This window comes from Osmerus mordax, chromosome 13, assembly GCF_038355195.1.
Source record: "Osmerus mordax isolate fOsmMor3 chromosome 13, fOsmMor3.pri, whole genome shotgun sequence".
Taxonomy (NCBI): Eukaryota; Metazoa; Chordata; class Actinopteri; order Osmeriformes; family Osmeridae; genus Osmerus; species Osmerus mordax.
The window spans coordinates 13,617,005-13,638,210 of NC_090062.1; the positions used below are offsets into that span (position 1 = coordinate 13,617,005).

Sequence of the window (21,206 nt, forward strand, 5' to 3'; positions counted from 1 at the left end):
TTTATATACACTTTAGGCCGACATAAACATTTGTTGTTGTAGCAGACACTTTTATTATCCAAAGCAGTGGTAATACAATATATTATAATCATTACGGCCTTTTACCAGTGTGCAACATAAAGATAATGGTGTGGAAAGTACAGTATGAGACAATGACATCAAATACATCTGTCTTGGACTGCTCAGCCTGTGATTTTCATCAGTTCGAACCCTCTTTTGCTGCTAGCAGTGCTATCAGACCAAACATCCAATAACAAGACACCACAGCTCTATTATTTACGACTTGCTGTCAAGGAGATCCCCTTCAGATGTTTCAAATGTATTCATACCTGAAGTGAGTAATGCCTTCTGTCTAATGGAATCCGCCAGCATCAAGGAGATATGTCAGTCAATCATGTTTTCCTGCTGACAGTCCCTGACCCCTTCTAACAGAACGATTATCACATGTGACACAGCGTTCTGACGAAGACCAGGAGGGGAACACCATGTGGTGGACACATGCAAGCGCAGCCACTGCTTACGTGATCAGTGACTCATACGCAATTAAAAGTTACAAATGATGATCGTGACGAAGTTAGTAATTTGGTATGACACAAGAAAAAAACGAAAACAGTCATACAAGCAAGGAGGTTAAAAGGATCATTTAAATTGCAATTGAAAAACATAGCAAACGGACCTGAATTGACTTTGAGTGAGTCTGACATCTAGTGTGCAGAATGTAATTCAGATTGGAGATATGGTATACATGCCCTTGGGCATAATGTGTAGCCAACCTCAGCAATTTAGATGTTAACATTTGAGTGAGTGGATACATTCATAAAATATGTATTACAGTAGTGTTATTGTTGAGAATGAACACCAAATATGAAAATGTCCTTATCTTCTTAATGTCCTTAGAAAACGTCGTAATTGTATTACTTTTGAGTATTTGTCTCTCACAGATGTTGCTCATGCTTGTAATGCTTTAAAATGTTTTGATAATAAATGATTGGGTTATTATCAGTCGCATGCTTCAGTATAGCAATCCTATTCATAGACACTGTGGTGCAGTATATCAAGGCTATGTGATGACAGAACTGAATGTGACTTTGCCCTTTCAGATAACAGAGGTCAGTGAGATACTGAGAACCTCACCTACTGAGACAATACATTTTGAAGGCAACTTATGTCAGATAGGCAAGGCAGGATGCTTTTGATTACATTGGCATTGCCTGCTAAATATTTCCCATGACTGAGGCATGTTAAATGTTTTTACAGGTCGCTCAAATTCTTTGAAACAAACTCATAGACAAACGAGTTGCATCGAAACACGAAAAAGTTCATTTGAAATGTGATGTATTTTATTTTGACAGCGTATTATTCAACGAGACACACTCTAAAAATGGAAAACACTGTAACAAGACCAGTTAGAATAGTTACAGTATAAAAAGCACAGTCATTTTCCACTGTATAACAGTGTCATGGAATAAGTCTACATGAAATATGACTCTCAGATGAGCTATAGCTTACATACTATTGTTACTTTTGCAGAATCCAGAGTCCAAGCTACTTTTTCTTTTAAAGATTGTTCGCTCTGATCCCAATGCTATCCCTTTGAATAAAAAAAAGAGCTCATAAATTTATATAACTCAGACCACTAGATCAATTCAAAACAGTACAAATAACACCAACCTGATGTACCTTTGGAGACCTGAGGCAAAGCTGGGATGCACACTTTGTGATATACAATGATAATTGATATACAGTACAATATAAACCTTTTTTAGAGTACAGACAATTTGTTTGGGAATACGTATATGCAATGAAATGAGTGCATCAACAGGTTACATTTGGATGGTGATGAAGATCATTATCATCATCATCATTCTTTAAACCCATTGTCTTTGAAATGTAATATTGTTCTAAAACTTCCATCTTCCGATATCTCTGAGGATCCAGGACTCTGCATATTTCAGTCACAGCTTGGGGGCAGGGTCACCAGCCTTTAGTCTCAGGCTAGCTCCTAGATCCGCCCAAGCTTACGCATGAAGATATAACCATCATCAATTTAATTTAATTAAGCCTTTGACAATAAAGTAACTCTACCCGACAACTTTGGGAGTCTCTTCAGCCTTGAATTTGGTGTTGGCCTTGGTGTCTTCAGATTCAGACTTTCTTGACACTCTGGGACTGGCTGTGGCTTTTCTGGGTGTCAGGGGGCTGGAGGAGCCAGGTGTCATTTTGCGGTGGAGCATGGGGCTCCTGGAGCCTTTTGGTTTGATGGGTGTCTGCAGCGATTCCACAGCCTTTAGGGCTCTCAGGCTAAGAAGGCCGCAGTAGTAGTTACACTGATGCTGAGAAACAAACTGTTCAAAAACCTTGGGATTCCCCATAGCAGTGAGACCTTGATACCTGTGTCGGACAATAGTGAGAAATGTTTTAGTTTAGTAATGTTTGGTTTAGTCACAAGAAGATGCAACTTGTTATAAATATGCAAAAGCGTTTGAGAGTTGAAATGATGTCAAATGCTCTTTTTCCTATGAAAGCAACACACCAGGAAATCGAGATACCAACCCTTTTGTTTGGATGGAAATTCCAATGTTGCTGATCTTGGTGTCAACACCTGCAATGTAATTACACAAAACAAAATGAAATCACAGCCTTCATCATTCATACCTAAAATGAGAAGTTATGTCAATCAGCTCAGCTGGACCCCACTTTGTACCTTCCAGATGAGTGAGCAGTAGGTTGCCATTGGTCCATTGGTGGACCCAGTGTTGGAGAGCACAGCACTTCTGTTCTACCTCTGAGCCTACCCTCATGATGAGCCTGCCTGTAGCATCTTGAAAGCAGTACTTCAGATAAACCCCCGTCAAATCTGCCTCTACTGTGGCATGAGGGATGGTGTTTGCAGGCCGGTACATCATGTAGAGTGGAATCACTCTTCAAAACATAATAGTGGGTATGAATGAGTACTGATGTAAAGTGAATGAGTAATGTATATACTTTGGCTAGTGTTGAAATTATGTCATACTCACTCCAGTGCCAGCCCAAAGTTTTCAATTACTCTGGTTTCTGCAGCAAAGATTTTGCAGTATTCCCGAGCAATGTTGTGAATCCTACATTCCTGTTGAGGAACACAATATTTGCACTGCAAAACAATTCTGTTGAGAGGTTCACAGCATTGATAACTTGTGTCATGTCTTATTATATCTATGTCTGTAATGTACAAAATGCACAACGCATTGGAAAGGAAAAAAATAATAAATGGGCCTTACCAGCTGGGTGATCGCCAAGTTCCTTTCTATCAGGTTGCCCTCCTCCTTGGCTCCATAGGCAATCGGGTTGCGCACCTTGATAATACAGGTGGTCCCTGACTCAAACACAGGCTCTAGGCCATAGATGACCTTTGCCCTACAGGTCTTGCGGGAGCAACCCTCACCAATATGATTTTCTGTCATCATGATACGCCCAAAGAACTTGCTACCCCAGAGCCCGGAGTCAACCAGTCCCTTGTTGAACAGCAGAGGTGTCATCTCAATCTCCTCTCCCACTACACAGGGGAAAAAACAAGGACATAGTATGTAAGATGTAATAATGAAAAAGAAATGAGCACACAATCGGTCAAATTCACAAAAAATGCTTTCTTACCCTCTAGATCCTCACGCAAAAACATGCCGGCAAGAACTGGAGAAAGAATGAATAAAACATTAGTGGAACTTCCAACGTAATGATATATATTTGGAATTTATAGAGATATAAATCAGATAACATACTATCATTACTAAGAAGGAAGTCTGTTGAGTCTGTTCCGTATTCATTGTTGATTGTGCATCCATAAACGCCACAGTCTCTGCTCGAAGTCTGGACAATGGCTAATGCTACTTGAGTCTCATCTCCTGCACTGGGAAAGAAATGGGAGATATATATTCCAAAACGGCAAAGGGTGTACAGTACAACATTTTTGGAAAAATTATTTTTAAAGGCCGACTTGAGGCTTACAGTACCTTCTTTTAACCTCAGCAATCTGCACATCATCTCTGTACCACTTGATACTAGAGTCGCTGAGCACGTTGAAGAACTGGCACCACAGTTTCAGATGTCCTGAGGCATCTGAGAAAGGTTCCCCCCTAATCTTACGGATAACCTGAGGAGCTGCAATGAGACAGGGACCCCCAGCAGGAACAACTAGGTAAACATATACACATCCTCATGTTGCACCTTCTTAAAATATGGATCCCATATCAATGAAGCGTATCTCGTTAATCTCTGACGAGTAGCTGACCCCCTTTGCATGACAGTGTCAAAGCAAACAAGCAGAGGGATAAACAGAGGCTCTCCATAACACTTCCTACTGAGCCAAAGAAAAGAATGCCGCAGTGGCTGCCTTCATTTGAGGAAACCACTTCCGGAACACAGAACAACACAATCCATCATTTTGACACTGCATCAACATGACAGAAGTCTCACCTTTAAATGGGTTGTGCTTGTCTTTATCTGCTGGTTTCTCCTCAGGTTTGGCAGTGTCGGTCTGAGCAGGCTCCTGCATCTGTTTGGGGGCGTCAGAAACGACTTTTCTCCTGCTGGGCAGAGGGGAGCGTCTCTCTGTAGGGAAGGGGGTGGCCTGACCGCTCGGAGGCTGGAGCAGGGGTGACCTGCGGGACAAACTAGGGGACAAGGAGGGGGTGTCAGGGGACAGCCTGCTGGTCCTCTTAGGGACCTCTTCTCTTGGACTTTGGCTGTCAGGTGGTGGTGCAGTGTCTGCATCGTCCCCTTTAGATTTGGGGATGAAAATTTTGCGGCGAGCCCCAGAGGCCAGTTCCTGTGGCGTAGCTGAGGGAAGGGGAGAGGCACTATCTCCTTTTCGTAACAAAGAGTTTTCTTCAATATTTGAAACAGAAACCAAATAGTCCATCTTGGTATCCTCCAACTTGATATCTTTGGTTTTGGAGCAAGGCAGACTAATAGTGGGAATCTTTGGCTCCTGTGTCTCAGGACCCAAAGCAGGCACATGAGAGTCCAGTCTTTGCATTGTCTGTGAACTGAGTTGTGGCATATCATGTTGATGTCCCTCTAGTTGGTCTACAAACATTGCTGTATCTGGTTGAGTGTTTTTTAAGCAGTTATCACTGACAGGTGGCACTGTTGGGGTCGTATTTATCAGACATTCTGGCCTCTTTGTATATGAAAGTTTTTCAGTGTCACAAGGAAGTGAACTGAGAACTGAAGGACAAGAAACCTGATTGTGTTGACTGCTGACCTTTGGCAGTACAGACTGTAAAGAATCAATTTCCTCTGTGGTATTTTCTTGGACTTTCTTATGCTCTTGGAAAATCCTGAGCGGCGGAACTGATATTGGGGTAACGCCACTGGCCAACTTATGATTTTGAGTAAGTAAAGCAGAGTCTATTTGTATACTTTCAGGCCCAATTAGACACATATTAGGTTTATGCTCCAAAGGTGCATCCTGTCCTGTATCCATAACACAATAATTTTCCTTTGCCATATTGGGATTTCTGTTTTCAAAAGTGTTGCGTTTGTCTCTAATAGAAATAGAAGGAATATCAAACTCAGTGGTTAAGGTCTCAATTATGGGACTGACAATGCTGGTGGACTGCACTAGCTTAATTCCAGTATCACGTCTATGTTCCTCATGGCCTGACGGGACATCAGAACCAGCAGAAAGAGAACAATTGTTGGTCTCCTTCCCAATCTTAGGTTTTCCCAAATTCTTAATTAATTCTGTGTCATCCATTCTTATCATTGGGTTTGGTTTAATATCTTGAACTGCTGCTGATTGGGGGAGTGTTGGTTGAAGATCTGCATTAAAACAGTGAACAGGGTTTTGTATGGGTGTCGCTGAGCTAATCAGTGTAGAGGTAAATGCCTTCAATTGTGCCCTTAAAATGTCAGCAACCGACATGACACTGGCTACAGGTTTTGGAAGGTCTTTAGAGTCATTTGGTTTTTGTGCTGAAGGGTTTGAATGTGTTTCTGTTATCTGTGTGCTGTCGGGGATGGTCTCAAGGCTTAGATGTGGAGAATTAATTTTTTGTATAACCGGACACTTCTTAGTCTTCAATACTGCTACATTCTTTTCCATCTCTACACCTGTTACATCCATCACAATATTGTTACCATTTTGCTTTTCTATTTGATTTACAGTTCTTTCCATTTCAATGTTAGTTTCGTTTTCAGCCTTTTCCCCCGAAGAGGCAAAATTGTCTTTCTGCACTCGTAGTCCACCAGTGCCCTCTACGATCTTTTCATCTTGAATCTTTGTCCCACCAACAGTTTTTATATCTTTCTCAACTTGGCCTGGCAGGAGTGTGGGTGAAATGTTACACCCTAAGGAGTTCTCACTTTCCCCCAGGCTTTCGAGGGGTGACTTTAGTGCTTCTTTAAAAGGTACTGTATGACTTTCTCTTGATCCTCCGGAATGATCCCATGTGCTCTGCGTCATTTTGTCACTGGCAGTTCGGCTAGCATTGTGCAAAGTGGGAGTTTGGTCGGCATCTGTCGTGACCTCTCTCTCCGATGGAGGCTGTGGCAGGGATTGTACATCCAGCTCACTGCGGGTGGTTAACGGTTCTGGGTCGACAGGTGCTTCATTCCTCTTCGTCTGTGTGTGGGGCTGTGTAACCTTGAGGCACAAACAAGCAGAGGTTTCCATGCTGTAAATACTTATTCCTTTATCCATAACTATGCTGGACATGCATAAACACATATAACTATAAAGGCGGTAACAACATAGCCAAAGCGACAGATATCAAAATTTATGGAAAAAACAGTTGACACTGATCATAGTCAGTATGAAATGTAAACAAATATAACAGAAACTGTAAGAAATTAGAAATGTTATCATTCTAGAATGTTAAAATATACAAGCAATTTATACACATTAATTGTTTGTTGCTTAGTCTGTCTTTATGATGTGTATATTCAGTAGAAAGGGATATCAAGCGTTTTTGGCTGACGCTATGGCTTCAGTAAATCAGAGATTAAAGCAGAGAGGAGAAAGATGATCCATCTACATATATTAAAATACGCAATTCATCTTGTTATTTATTTCACGTGTTGAGCACTACGCCGTCTGAAAAACACACTAACTGGCACCTACTCAACAACATGATGTAACACTTTTTTCCAAAGTTGTAAATCAGTCTGATCTTGAATTAACCTCAATGTCCAAACACAGATTTTATACTTCACTGTGGATAGAAAGCACAAGGCCAGCGTTCAAGCTAGAATAATCCATAATAATATGAAAATATTAGTGTTATCAGGACTGTCATGTTTTATGTTGTTGTCACACTTGGGACAACCATGAAAAGCTGATACCAGTTGTTTTAAGATTGACTCCAATCCATACTCAGCACAGCAGCAAGGGAGCTGAAATTAAGATGAGCACAATAGGTTTTAATTGGATGCCTCTGTCATGTGTCACTCCATCTGTGAATGGGACAACCCCTGAATCCTGCACGCAACTGACACGCTGCTATGTTATGTTACCTGAGCCATAATAAAAAATAAACAAACAAATAAGGCTGAAGACAGGAAGGTGAGGGGGCAATACATCAAGTTTTGAATCAAACTCGGTTAGGAATACATGATATCAAAATATTACATTTGGAATACATAGAGATACAGAGGGATTCATATACATTTAAACATTAAGGAGTGGACAGCAGATTCTCTCCACCTCAGGGTTCACTGATGCATATTTAGCCCAGTGAAGGGTATACTGGACAAGCCATGCCTTGACTCAGTTGGGGGAGGGGGTATTTCAAGACTTAGCATAAGGAGAATGGAATGTAGATAATGCGCTTTGGAGCTCCTCAATAAGATCCATCTGAATCACAGCAGTGTAACAAAGGAGGGGGTTTGATGCCAGTTACTAAAAATGTAGTTACTGGCTACAGTGCAACAATATTCATCCTTCAAGAGTAGAAAATGTCATGGTCATAAGTGGTCCCTCTCATAGCAAATCTGAGACCTTTTAAAGCGTCATCACAACACCATCTGTTCCATTGTGATTCAATGGTTCTTCACCAAGACTACCAACAGTTGCTATGCTGTCAGACAAGGATTATGAATAGCTAAATCTAGATTACACAAAGCACATATTGTAAACAAATACCTCCTGTGGCCTTTCCGCTCACTGATATCTGTGCTCATGCTCTTCAACCATGTGATATGTGTAGCGGGAATATACCTATTACATTTGTTAACGCATGTGTCACAACTCATACGTCTTGTCAATTCGAGGCATACTTGTAAAGCCTATAAATAGACATGGGGTGCTTGTGTTACTGATCTGGCTTGTGTTGGAAACGCAAAGCACTCATGAGCTCATAGGGAACAGGGCCACTCACCTCAGCCCGCAGCGGAGGCAGAGACACAGATGCATTCTTTAGACTGCTGCTCGTTTCCTTCCCAGACAGCTGATCTCTTGACTGTTCACACGGATGCTGAGGAAATCCATTCTCTCTGTCACATGGGGTCGCTACAGAGTCTGGGCCCATGATAGCTGCAGCTCCATTAATGGAAGTATCAGAACTCAAACCCCCAACACCAACTGTTGCTGGGTCTTCCACAGTAACTTTAGATTTATTTACAAGAGTGCTGTGTATAGACTCTAATTCAGAAAGTTCCAATGCTGAGGGCTTGTGTGTGGGTTCCAATGCTCTGAGCTTGTGTGTGGGTTCCAATGCTAAGGGCTTGTGTGTGGGTTTTAGTGATGAGGGCTTGTGTGTGGGTTCCACTGATGAGGGCTTGTGTATGGGTTTTAGTGGTGAGAGCTTGTGTGTGGGTTCCAAAGCTGAGGGCTTCTGTGTGGGTTTTAGTGATGAGGGCTTGTGTGTGGGTTCCATTGATAAGGGCTTGTTTATGGGTTTTAGTGGTGAGGGCTTGTGTGTGGGTTCCAATGCTGAGGGCTTGTGTGTGGGTTTTAGTAGTGAGGGCTCGTGTGTGGGTTTTAGTGAAGACGGCTTGTGTGTGGGTTCCACTGATGAGGGCTTGTTAATGGGTTTTAGTGATGACGGCTTGTGTGTGGGTTCCAATGATGAGGACTTGTGTGTGGGTTCCAATGATGAGGGCTTGTTTATGGGGTTTAGTTGTGAGGGCTTGTGTAATGGCTTCACATCTACCTCCATGATTGAACCATCCTCTGGACATGTCTTAACCTCCACCACTGACGTATTCAAAACCTGTAGGGGTGTGACTGAAGTTTTAGGTTTTGGTTCTGACGAGATGGGTGAATTTGCACCCACATTCTTTAAAATGTCCTTAGACTCTACCTCACGTTTCACCTTAGGTTCCTTAGATTCTATATTCCGAGTCTTCTCCTTCTCCACATCATTTCCACTCTTTTTTCCTTGGATTTCCTTCACTGATGGAGACACAGCAGAAAAAGGGTCAAGAGAGGGATCCTTGTTTAAGTGGGCTGGCAACGTCCCTTCAACTTGAACCTTTTCCTGCAACACAGACACACTGATGTTGTTCTCTTGTATGTTATCTGGAGCAGAACTCTCTACTTCCATTGCCTCATCATCTGTTCTCTGTGAGTATGAAGAATCGATTTGGCACGTTAACACACTGGCCTCTTCACTTGTGCCTCTGTCCTCAGACACTATCTCTACCTGGCTATCAGAATTCACATGCCCCTCTCCGTTAGAGATCTTTATCTTCTTCTTGGCAAACGGTGCCTTGGGTGGTTGTGCAGAGAAGGTCTTTTGCACTGAATCATATATGTATGTGAGGCCATTGCTGCCATTTTCTTTTGCAGGCTGACCATCAGAGATGGAGGATGCGGTCCCATTAGTCACTGGTATGGAATTCTCGATTCCCTCTGTACACGTCTCCTGTAGCCTGACCTCTGACTCTCTGTCTGGGACAGAGATGTTCTCCTCAGCCCCCTCTTCTTCGATGGAACTAGGGGTGCTGAGGCTGGCCTCCATGGGGGACCGCCGTTTCCGTTGGGAGCGGTCAGGACTGATGGTCCGTAGCTGCTCTTGACGTCCAGGCCCATGGTCCTCCTTCTCCCACAGCTTGGGGTCCTCCAGGTCCCTGCGCTTGTTTTCAGCCTTCTGCTTTAGCTTGGCAAAGTACTGTTGGTGGATCTTGTATTCGCTCATTGTTCCCACCTCCAGAACCCCAGAGCAAGACACAATACCTTTGCTGTTCCGTGCTGATGCTTGGTAAATGGCTGCATCCTCCAAAGTGCAACTACAGGGAATATTGTTTTATGTTTTAGCAAATGCAAACAATGTCTCAGTCAACAAGGTTAAACAACATTTTAACTGTGAAATCACATACTTGTAAATGTGCAAGGAATGATTCTGTCCATTGCGGGAGACTTCATATTTAGGAAGTCCACAGTATCTGTCCAGTTGTATGTCATCTTTATACCATGTGACTTCGGGAGCAGGATTACCTGGAAAGAAATGAAAAGTCAGTACATTGTTACAATAAACAGACACAGAAAAAATCTGAAGAAGGACATTTGACATTACAAATACAAAAACAACTTTACAGATACAGTGTTGCACCATTGAGTGTTTACCTGTCACCACACAGATGAATTTCACATTACTGGCCTCAGACACTGCTCTAGATTTTAAGGTTGACTCAAAGGATGGCTGGGTCTCCTCCGTTAAATGTGCCATAACACTACAGAAGGTACTCCTGAAAAACACAGCCAGCTGGTTAGCTGAACTGTAAACACAGTCTCTCAATCTCATTCTCAGGCAATTTTGCAACCATTGAGATGGTTAGTCTGATACATAACTTCAGCTTTTTGTTTTTGGTTTATACTGCAGCACCACATACACGATATATGTCAAGTGTCAGTACAACGTGAAAGGGTTAGGTCAAATTGATTTTTGAGCGATTGCTTTAGTTACAGTACCTTGATTGCCTGTATTGAGAAAACCTGTGACGTGATTGGCTATGCAGAGGGGAGGCAAATAAAAGCAGCTTATCAGGCATTATGCATGTATGTTTAGACATGTTAAGATATACATATGGACAAAGTTATATTTGAATTACATCAACGTATCTATAACAACATCAGTCATTAACAAATTGTACACTTTTGTCCAATTGTAAGTACGTTTGTAATGTACATGTGAGGGGTTTTAGGTGTAGATCTTTCAATCGCTTACACTGTGCCAAATCTTTGTCCATATGAAATCATTTTACAGTGATGAGACATACATGCTCATCTGTTTGATGAATTCAATACAGAATGTATTGAAGCATGCTTATATGCGGCAAATAACATCCCATGGGTGACAGAACATTGATGAATTTCAAGCCTATAATGAGGACTGCATCATTAATTCGGTGCTTATGTATGGTCACTTGATCTCTGTCTGGTGTTGTCATCTATTTCAGTCACAGGGGCAGTTAACTCTGATATGGTGCTGTTTAAGGACAGTGTGCTAACGTTGCATGACTTCACATTGCCAATTTCCTGTATGGAAACCAAACAAAACAACAACTCTAAAAATGAAAAAATACAACTTATTAATGCTGTCAGGAGTTACATAACTGCCTCTTGTTTTTCAATACGGATTTATTTTCAGTTAAATTACAATGAATGTGTTTTATTTATTCCTACTTAAATCTGGTCATGCAACCAGGCCCCAGTAGAAAAGTAGGCTGCAAAAGGTTTTTGTCCTGTTTTTGAATATACTGTACTGAAGACATTTTGATGAATGTTAAGCATTTTTTTAAGGCAATGCAATGAAGTTTATAAATAGCTGACCCTCACAGTCACTTTTTTTTTACAAGCAAGTGCAGAGTGTTAGAGAGTTTCTTATCAACTATGCATTCAAACAGTTCAAACACCATGGAAACTAACAAAGAACAAAACACAGCCAAAGTATGCAAACATAGTTTCACAGTAACCATTCAGTTGATTTAAAGAGAATATGTGATACAGATGTTTTTCGTGTCCCAATAATTTATCCAAATGGAGAGTTTTACCTGTTTTCTGGTCTGACACCAGAGAGGTAACTGAGACCACTGGCTCTGCTACTTCCAGTGACATCATCCCCATTGTTAAAACCAGATCTTCCATCTCCTGAGTAAGAGCGTGTTACTACCCTCCTGGAACCCATATCCACCAAGGGAAAAGTTTAGGCCACCACCGATATTGTTTTCAGGAGAAATTCCTCAGATGTCCTGTTACAAAGTGTTTTGTCTTCTTTCCCTGTCTGATGTAAACCAGGGAGCAACTGAAAGAAAAGAGAAAGTCACATTAAGAACTTGGATAATTGATTCGACTGACTTAAAAAAAAAAAAGGTTTATAATTTGGGATTGATAGGAGGAGCAGGAACTCAGAAACTCAAGTGTAACACAATCCCTCACAACACTGAATCATACATCCAAATGGGAGATGCTTTCCAGAAATAAGTTGCTAGAATGAGTCCTCCACTTGTTGACACATCCAGGACATTGCCAAATGTAATAAAGCTAGTTTCCATACGATCTCTGTAACTAGTCAACTCACCAACTCAAAAGTTGCTTTTTGTCCTTCAGAAGAGACCCCCCCTTTGCTTCAGCTCAAGCCACTGCAATTTACAATCAAACATGAGCATGCGTAGCCCCTTCTCCCTATTTATAGCAGGCCTGCAAATAGGCACAAGAGCACATCACATTTTCCAAAACTGGTCTTCCAAACGTTTTGATAACTACAATATCCTGGGACTGAAAAGAAAACGCTGTTTATAACCAGGCTGTCGGAGAGTATGATGATATTTCTTTCCAGCATTTTGGAGGTTTTGATTCCACGGTAAGATCCTGTAATTCAAGGTAGTTTCAGATGGAATGGAATCATTAGACTGTCAGCAAATGTTGTTCCTCGTTCGTCAATTCATTCTAAAACCAGGATGTGTTTTTTTCCTCAAAGGGCATGCTGCGGACTGGATGAGGTCTGTCCTGAAGTATCATATGATCCTGTCAATCAGAAGGATGACACCCTCCTTAAAAACCCATTAAAATGAGCTGTAAATTTAAGCATCCCGTCACATTGCTTTACTTTCCAAAATAAAAGTGCTTGGTTACACTGACCTTCCTAAGTAAAAAGGAGAGCTTGTTGATTCTGAAACAGCTCTTGGAAAATTGTGACATATGACAGCAGTAGGATAGACTAAAGTAGAAGTACTACCACTTTGTAAAAAATGCGATCAAATTGTTGCCAGTTTCTATTATCCAATTGCCCAGTTAGTTAGTAGTCATGACATGGTGTGGGACAGCCCATTGGCTGGCCTGCAGTCTAATTGTCTTGCAATGGACACAGACCCCCAGAGGAGAAACAATAGGAATAGAACAGCCTTATATAGTTCTTCTAACTATTCAAGAACACTTGGGTGCCACTTTGCTATTTATGTTGTGTAATTTACATTTGAAAAAAGAGCACTCAAAGTTCACTTGAAACCACCACTTTTCATCTTATTCTTTTGCATACTGACAACTCAACATATACATCTCACAGCACTGATTGTAACTGGAACTATCACTATGAATTCCAGCTTCTTAAGTTTGAAACATAAATCAAGTTCAAAGCTACTAATCAGAATTCCTCTGATGTTACTCTACATAGACTCTTATCAAATTACACATGCATCTATTACTACAGTGCAGCTATTTTTACTTCTTTTTTTCATTCCCATCTTGTCCTTAATAACATTAAGGAAATTTTTTCACATGAAGGAGGCCTATGCAGTGACTGTGCTTATTATCAAGCCTAATAATTCAGCACACTTCTACCCAATGGAACGTATGATGGACAAACATGATCTGCAGAGCCTCCCACAGCAGCTGGTTCAGTGCTCTCTGACTGGAGCCACAGGGACAAAGATGGTGGCTCTCAGCTGGGCATTCTTGAAGGGGTGTGTTAGGTCTGATCAAAGCACAACAGGGTTTTTAAAGCATTTAGACATTGAAAGGTTGTGCCATGGGGCACCGCCTTTCCTCAGAAAGGAATAGTTTAGTTTTTCTCTCCCACAAATCACTCACCAACAAAGATGTTATCTGGTGACAAGACATACAGCATAAGAAAAAACTTTTATAATGTGTTGAATTCTCCATAGTTATTTACCATATGAACTCATTAGAAGCAAATAGCTATAAATGGTCGCATAGAAAGATTTTTTTTTTTCTGCCTCGTGCATTGCTAAATATAGCAGTTCCTATAGTCCAGTGGCTTTGTTTGACAGATTTATAGGGGACATAGGAACAACATTACTGGCACTTGCTTAGCTTTATTATAAAACTTCGCCTATTCAAAAGGGTTGCACTAATCTCCTTCAAACAGGATACACTACAGCAAAACCATCTAAGTGTGTCTTTCTTGAATGTAGATAAGAGGTCTAAATTGCCATTTGAGACACATACTGTAAACAGCCGATTCATCCATTCCAGGGAGGCAAGTTAATGAACAAGGACCTTGGGGACCTAAAGGCCTCACACCACCATATATTTACAGTCTAACATGAGCAGAGGACTGTGCCCGGAGGAGAACCTGAGACGGAAGGCTGCAGGTTATGTGGCTGACCAAACCACTGTAATTTAATATCGATTCCACTACGGCCCTAATTCACTACATAGACATCAGAAATAGTAACCTTTACTGTGTGGCTATGACATTTTCACTAAGCTTTCTTTCAACTGCAAAAAAACAATTGTACAACCAGGGAACTCCAACCACAGTGAGACATGCCAATTTTTGTTTTATCAGTTTGGAATACTGTGTGATGTGCTCTTTAGGTCTTTAATCTAAGAAGGGATGGGTGCAGCTCAGAGGTAGAGCATTGGACTGCAAAACAAAATGTCACAGGTTTAATACCCCTTTGCTTTGGACACAAACATCTGCTAATTGAACACATTGTTGTTTAGTATTGATGACATCAATACCCTCAAAGCCATCTGGAATATAGTGTTTACAGCATGGCAGTGCATCAGACAAACAGGTGTGGGCCACCTACAACGTAAGCAAATTAAACCACGAGAAAAATGTGTGGACAAAAAAGCACTCCTGCAATTCTATACAATTTGAGCAATTGCATCCTTTCAGGCAGGTGCAACCTCTGTAAAGAGCTTACAGACAGGTGCTGTGTGTGAAGTGCCATCAGTACTTCTGCGTGCTGTTTCACCACTACAGGAACTGGTCTTGGAATTGCCTTCTCTGACGTGGTTTTCACGTCAGAGAAAAAGGGGGGTTTCCAAACTGACAAACTCTGGCGTGTATACATTGTTCACTGAAGAGATCATGATGAATATATGATACAATATATAAAACAAGCTTATGCCAGGGAATAGATCCTTAAATGAAGATGTAATACTGAATTACCAACATAATTCAGTAGTGCCCAGCACACATATGATTTGTTATTGGGGACATCAACAGAACAGACTGTTCCGTTCTAAATGGACATGACGTCTTAGATTCAAGCTTGTTTGTATGATGATGTGTTGACATCTGAGCTACCGTCATTGGCTGCCCTACAGTCATTGGCTGCCCTGGGGTGTTCTACCCCACCCCCACCCCCATTCTGCAGCTTATTTTGATGTTTGACAAGTCTCTGTGGAAACTAGGCTTGGATTTGTAAGACTGGGGTGTTAAAACTGTGACATCATCCACTGAATATCCACACCAGTGTTACCTCCAAGGAAGCAGAAACAGGAGATGACTTGACAGCTGAGCGTCACCCTTACTCTTACCCTTAGAAACACACCGTTACTGTCACACACACTACTACTATAAACAACCATACTGCCATTAACCAATAACATGACAAACACTATCACAAGCAAGGGCTGTGTTCCGTTTATGGTCAATATTTTGTAACAATTGACTTCTAATGGTCATGAAGCTTGTTTATTGTAAGTGCAGGAAATATGTGATCAACAGTTAAGTTCTAAAAGACGATGGTTCCTTGAAAACGGCAATCTGATATCTTTTTAGACATGATTTGACCAGAATGGTGCAACATATAGGCCTACGTCCCAGTCTGTCCCAATGATTTATAATTGCAAAACGGTTGGGGATAATATCGCTACACTAATTGTTGGTGAAACTGCAACAACAATAAAAACAACTATGTCTGCATGCTATTCTCATTCGTCATTTCAACAATATAAGCGACCTTTCTTTTAAAGATTATAAATGACGTTGTTAAGTCGATTTAAAAAAAATTACGACAGCAACTTTTGATGAAAGACACTAGCCTATTTGAAATAGACTGGCCTCTAGCGGCGAAATAAGGGAAACAATACAAGTTTGTATGCTATGTCACGAGTCAAATAACTGACTTATATTTGGCATTATATCAATTGTATGATTTTCTTTTAAGCGAGTACCTGTCACAATTAGAATCAAACTTTACTTACACATATAATTACAAGGCTGCGTGATTAATCTGTTTCTGTCATCGGTAAACCTAAGTGAAAAATCTCCGAAATCCTTAATCATTAATTTTATTGTAATTTTAAAATTGTAAAATAGCAAATAACGTATGACCAAACGGAGGTGATCTAGATTCAATCATAGAGCCATTCATTACAGTCGTACCTTACCTAAACCACTATACAACATGAAAGTGAGTTTTAAAACGCCATCTTTGACGCTGTCGACAACCGAGTCCATCGTAGCTCGCCGTGATCGTATAGTGGTTAGTACTCTGCGTTGTGGCCGCAGCAACCCCGGTTCGAATCCGGGTCACGGCATTGCGAAACAATGTCACGGCAGATGGACTCACTTTTGCTCAAGCAAACAATTATAGCCTTATAGAAGAATACGAGACAAATGTGTCAATTGGCAAACTTTGTTATCTTGCTGCCTTTTGGATATTTTGTATGTTTCTGAATGGTGTCCTCTTCTTGCTATGTCTTTGTACTGCCGGTAGGCGATGCTCGTGTCTTTATTAGGGTAAAATGTACACGATAAACAAATATATTCGGCAGACATTGGAAATTACTCATTTGTTCACGTCCACTAAATTCAAAAGCGTTTTGTAGTCCGATAGGCTTACTTTCTCAATTGATGAAGGATGGCCCACGTCCATCGTAGCTCGCCGTGATCGTATAGTGGTTAGTACTCTGCGTTGTGGCCGCAGCAACCCCGGTTCGAATCCGGGTCACGGCATTGCGAAACAATGTCACGGCAGATGGATCCATTTTTGCTCAAGCACACAATTCTAAACAACGAGAAAAAAGTGTCAATTGACAAACTTCATTATCTTGCTGCATTTGGGATATGTTGTATGTTTCTGGTGTCCTCTTCTTGCTATTTCTTTGTACTGCCGGTAGGCGATGCTCGTGTCTTTATTACGGTTAAAATGAACATGATAAACAAATAAATTCGAAATTACTCATTTGTTCAAGTCCACTAAATCCAAACGCTTTTTGTAGTCCGATAGGCAGAGTGCGAATTATGCAATGACAATCAGAGTGTGGGTCAACTTCTTCTCCAGGGCGTGTATCGAGCCCCCCTACCTGTTGTTTGTACCTCTTTTGGGGGGATCCAAGTCTTTAATTAGGGGGGTCAACCCCCCCCAACCACTCCCCATGCACCCCCCCCGTAAATCGAACCCTGCCGATAGGTCTAGTGTCTAAATTGATCAGTTGATTCGAACGCCTATCGTAGCTCGCCGTGATCGTATAGTGGTTAGTACTCTGCGTTGTGGCCGCAGCAACCCCGGTTCGAATCCGGGTCACGGCATTGCGAAACAATGTCACGGCAGATGGGTTCGCTTTTGTTCAAGATTGATTACAAATTCTTTAAAAAGCAGTAGTCCGCCCGTACCATACTACTTTTGGGTTGGAAAGTTAGCCTACTTCTAAAGATTGAATACGCATACCAAAATGAGGACAACTTTCGTTTGTATAGCTTCATTGACCACCAGAGGGAGCCAGTAGGCTACGCAAGGAATTGTGAAAAAGCTTTTCATTTTTAAAATCTGTTTCTAAATTTATAAGGCTATATCTTCCACACCATATTTTGGGCATCACTTAATAGAGAGATAGTCTATCTATCACGTCTTGTGTCATCAAGCGCTCGATGGTTAAAAAAAATGCGTGTGACTGTGACAGAGTAGCCTACAACAAAATGACGACAACTATTGGCATTAAAACTGTGTTTTACTTCAACTATAGGCACTTAATAGCTACTCACAATAAGGCCATGAACATGTAATATGAGTGTTGAGGATATTTGCGCTAATGAAACATCCACCAGGTAGTTAGAATGTTTCCTTACCGCGGTTTGGAAGGCTTACAGTGTGTAGAAGGCAACCTGTGGCCAAAAAGAAATGTGAGGCGTCGCTTGTCGTTGGTTTTAAGGCACGTCATTCAGCGCCTGCAGACCCGCCCAGTATCATTTCAAGCAGTCGAGACGAGGGTAAAGGTATGATGACAAGTGTTTGACTGAACCATAACCGTCTTTTCACTTAGCTACTGATACATTCAGTGGTTGTTCAACCAGGAACACACTGTGAGGATATCTATATTGAAAACGATGCCTAATCTCCGCCTAAGGTTGCATTTGCTGCGATCCAGGTGTTGGACCAAAGAAGAAGAACGTCGTTAATCTGACATACTTCTGTTGTGAACAGTTTATTGTGGTCCCACACGCAGACAAAGATGCTGAGTCGATTGATGAGTGGCAGCATCAGGAATTTGGAAAGAGAATACAACTGTACCGTCAGGCTGCTGGATGATTCGGAATACACCTGCACGATTCAGGTCAGTTACACAAATATTTATTTAACCTATTTTGACGCTTTAGGTATCTTTCGCCTGTCGCTCTGCGCCTGTGGGACAGATGCCGCTTTCGTCAGAGACGCGGATACCTGTGAACATCACATGACGGCAGCATTAATTTGAACACAGGAATACGTTTTATCTGCATTGCGTATGGCTAGTCAATTATATTTGTGACTGAATACAGACAATCTGAATGTTTTCTATTCCTTATATATGTCTCCAACGTCCCATATCTTGCTCTATTAAACGGAGCTTTACAAAAAATTTCTGATAAATTGTAGTACTTGTGTTATATTAGAATGGAAAGAATCAATAAGTAGAGTTATGATCTACACCTGAATCCGTAAAAAGATGTGTGTGCGTGCGTACGTGTTTGTGTGTGTGTGAGAGAGAGAGAGATTGTGTTCTTCTAGTCTGCCTGGATTCCTGATATCTGACAGTTGCTCTTTGATAGTTGTTAAAAGATTTTCTCACAGGTATTCGCAGTGACATAACACAAAAAGACCAACACCAGTCTCACATTTGTATGATTTGACAACAAACGCAAAGAAAGCCTACTTTATAATGTGACAAGGACACTTAGCTGATTTATTGTGAAGATGGAACAGGATCAAACACCAATCTTGTGAAGGTTTTTGTATTTCCTTCCAGTCTACTAGCCTTGCCACCTTGTGAACAAACAGTGCCTCAACAATTGGTGTTGAGATCATCAATTGTGGACTTTTATGATCAGTGGTTAGATAATCGACGATGTGAATTGCTGCCCATACAGTTCTTTATGGCAATTTAAAGTGAGAGCTTCTTTTTCTCTTTTCCTGATTCCTTTTGGAGACATGGCCCCGAATGAGTGGCCTCCTGGGAAGTGACAAAGCAGAACAGGGGCCACACCTCATTAGTTCCATTCAGCCCACCTAGTATCCATCTCAGAAGCAGTTCCATTTAGTCATGCAGAAATAGGATGTTTTCTTCTCATCAAACAGTGTCTCACTGAATGTCGCACAAGCCTTCTTTGCACAACCCAACCCTTTGGCCCAATGAAAAGACCGCAGGTGAATGAGAGATAGAGTCAGAGAAAGAGGCAGAGAAAAAAGGTAGAAGGGATTCTCCTTTTCCTGCTGGTCAAATTATAATCTTAGCAAAACGTTGTAGTCTATCCATACTACTCTTGTATAAAAAAGGAAGGGAAATATGGACTGAAAGGATGGAAAGATAGGACAAGAAAAACCTGATACAGTGTAGACACATTGAGGTGAAAGCATCTAAAGAGGTTTGTCCTTTTATAAAATGTGACCATTATCAGTTGACCTTAGCACTAACTTAGCTCTCCAGTTGTTGATTTGAGTGCATGTTAGTCAACTTTGTATATTTCATTTGAATTGCATGTTAGTGGACTTCACTGTGTATATCTATAGAATTTGAACAGGGAAACATTCTAGAACTTATCACATTATTATCGTTATTATTCTTTTTTACATTGTTTAAACTAGAACAAATGAAATGTATGTCCATGCACTGTTGAGGCCTTGTACTGTTGCTTGATATCAGTGTTCATAAATGGATACACCGTTAAATGAATTATGCCTCAGTTGTAATATTGATCCCACAGAGGCAATGCACATCAGTATAACTGAGTCACCTTGCCCAGAAATGACAGGACACAGTCACAGCACAAATATAATTACGAATTCTCTGAAAGCTAAATGGCAAAATTGGAAGGAGCTTCTCTCATTAGGATTCTGAAGGCATTATTGAAATGGATTTCTGTCTACTAAATGGGCTCTTCCCACTTTTAATCTTGATTGATGTTACCAATATTTGAGAAGTCTTGTTTAACTTTTAAAACTCATTCTATTTCTGTGTAACAGCTTTGTCTGTCATCCATTTCAGTATATACTTGTCCGGAAAACTTACCTTGTTGATCATATTCACTCTATATTGAATATTGAAAATGTATATATCACATGAACGTGGTATTCAGCTGGGAGTGTTTGACCGTAATAATCCACGGACTGCTTATGCCGAACCCTTATATTGATTTTTTCTAACCACTCAGGCTTAATATAGAATAAAAGTAGGATGTGCTTTAGACACGCCAGCTAGGCTGTTGAGCTGAGCTTTGGGAAAGACATGTCTTTTAGATTTGAAGGTACCCTACGAAATAACATATTAATCCATAATGTAGAAAAATAAAAATAATCTCCTACATATTGGATGTGCATCAGTGTACATCTAAAGATGTCACTTCTGTAACTTGTACTGATGATACCCATGGATCTCCATTGAGCAAATATGCTCTGATTATTAGAAATGATTGAAATTCGGGATGTTTGGTCGTGAAGCCACTGATACGTTAATGCGATTTCCCCTCATTCTACAAAAATGCATCTGAAGAGATTTGAGCTCCGTCTTAATATTGAGCTGCAGACTGTAGCTGCAAAGACACTAGGCTTCACAT

The 21,206-nt window shown here is 41.0% G+C and overlaps 2 protein-coding genes and 3 non-coding genes across 6 annotated transcripts in view; 4 read left to right on the forward strand and 1 right to left on the reverse strand.

The window, feature by feature from the left end:
- Positions 1-1,336: 1,336 nt before the first annotated feature.
- alpk3b (alpha-kinase 3b) lies at positions 1,337-12,104 on the reverse strand. Its single transcript, XM_067249032.1, has 15 exons — positions 11,971-12,104; positions 10,889-10,927; positions 10,544-10,665; positions 10,297-10,414; positions 8,745-10,206; positions 8,355-8,645; positions 4,450-6,622; positions 3,987-4,134; positions 3,756-3,883; positions 3,631-3,666; positions 3,258-3,532; positions 3,018-3,106; positions 2,705-2,922; positions 2,554-2,602; positions 1,337-2,391 (listed from the first exon to the last, which is right to left on the reverse strand). Exons 1-15 carry the CDS (start codon positions 12,102-12,104, stop codon positions 2,082-2,084), a joined length of 5,592 nt encoding a protein of 1,863 aa, XP_067105133.1. The 3' UTR covers positions 1,337-2,081.
- Positions 12,105-16,642: 4,538 nt separating this feature from the next.
- Positions 16,643-16,714, forward strand: trnah-gug (transfer RNA histidin (anticodon GUG)). The gene has a single exon. It is a non-coding gene; the product is annotated as a tRNA-His (tRNA).
- Positions 16,715-17,060: 346 nt separating this feature from the next.
- trnah-gug (transfer RNA histidin (anticodon GUG)) lies at positions 17,061-17,132 on the forward strand. Its single transcript has one exon. It is a non-coding gene; the product is annotated as a tRNA-His (tRNA).
- Positions 17,133-17,636: 504 nt separating this feature from the next.
- trnah-gug (transfer RNA histidin (anticodon GUG)) lies at positions 17,637-17,708 on the forward strand. Its single transcript has one exon. It is a non-coding gene; the product is annotated as a tRNA-His (tRNA).
- Positions 17,709-18,628: 920 nt separating this feature from the next.
- LOC136955258 (FERM domain-containing protein 5-like) overlaps positions 18,629-21,206 on the forward strand; it is a 38,203-nt gene continuing 35,625 nt past the window's right edge. For both annotated transcript variants that reach the window (XM_067248921.1, XM_067248922.1), the window contains exon 1: positions 18,629-18,730. In XM_067248921.1, the coding sequence (XP_067105022.1) occupies positions 18,629-18,730 (102 nt within the window). The remainder of the gene's footprint in view (positions 18,731-21,206) is intronic.

Excerpts from the sequence above, each read along its gene's own strand:
- alpk3b (XM_067249032.1), bottom strand. The coding sequence starts at position 12,104 with ATGGGTTCCAGGAGGGTAGTAACACGCTCTTACTCAGGAGATGGAAGA. Across the intron at positions 6,623-8,354 it reads TGCCTCCGCTGCGGGCTGAG|GTTACACAGCCCCACACACA; the intron begins GTGAGTGGCCCT and ends TTGTGCCTCAAG. Across the intron at positions 2,392-2,553 it reads ATTTCCATCCAAACAAAAGG|GTATCAAGGTCTCACTGCTA; the intron begins GTTGGTATCTCG and ends TGTCCGACACAG.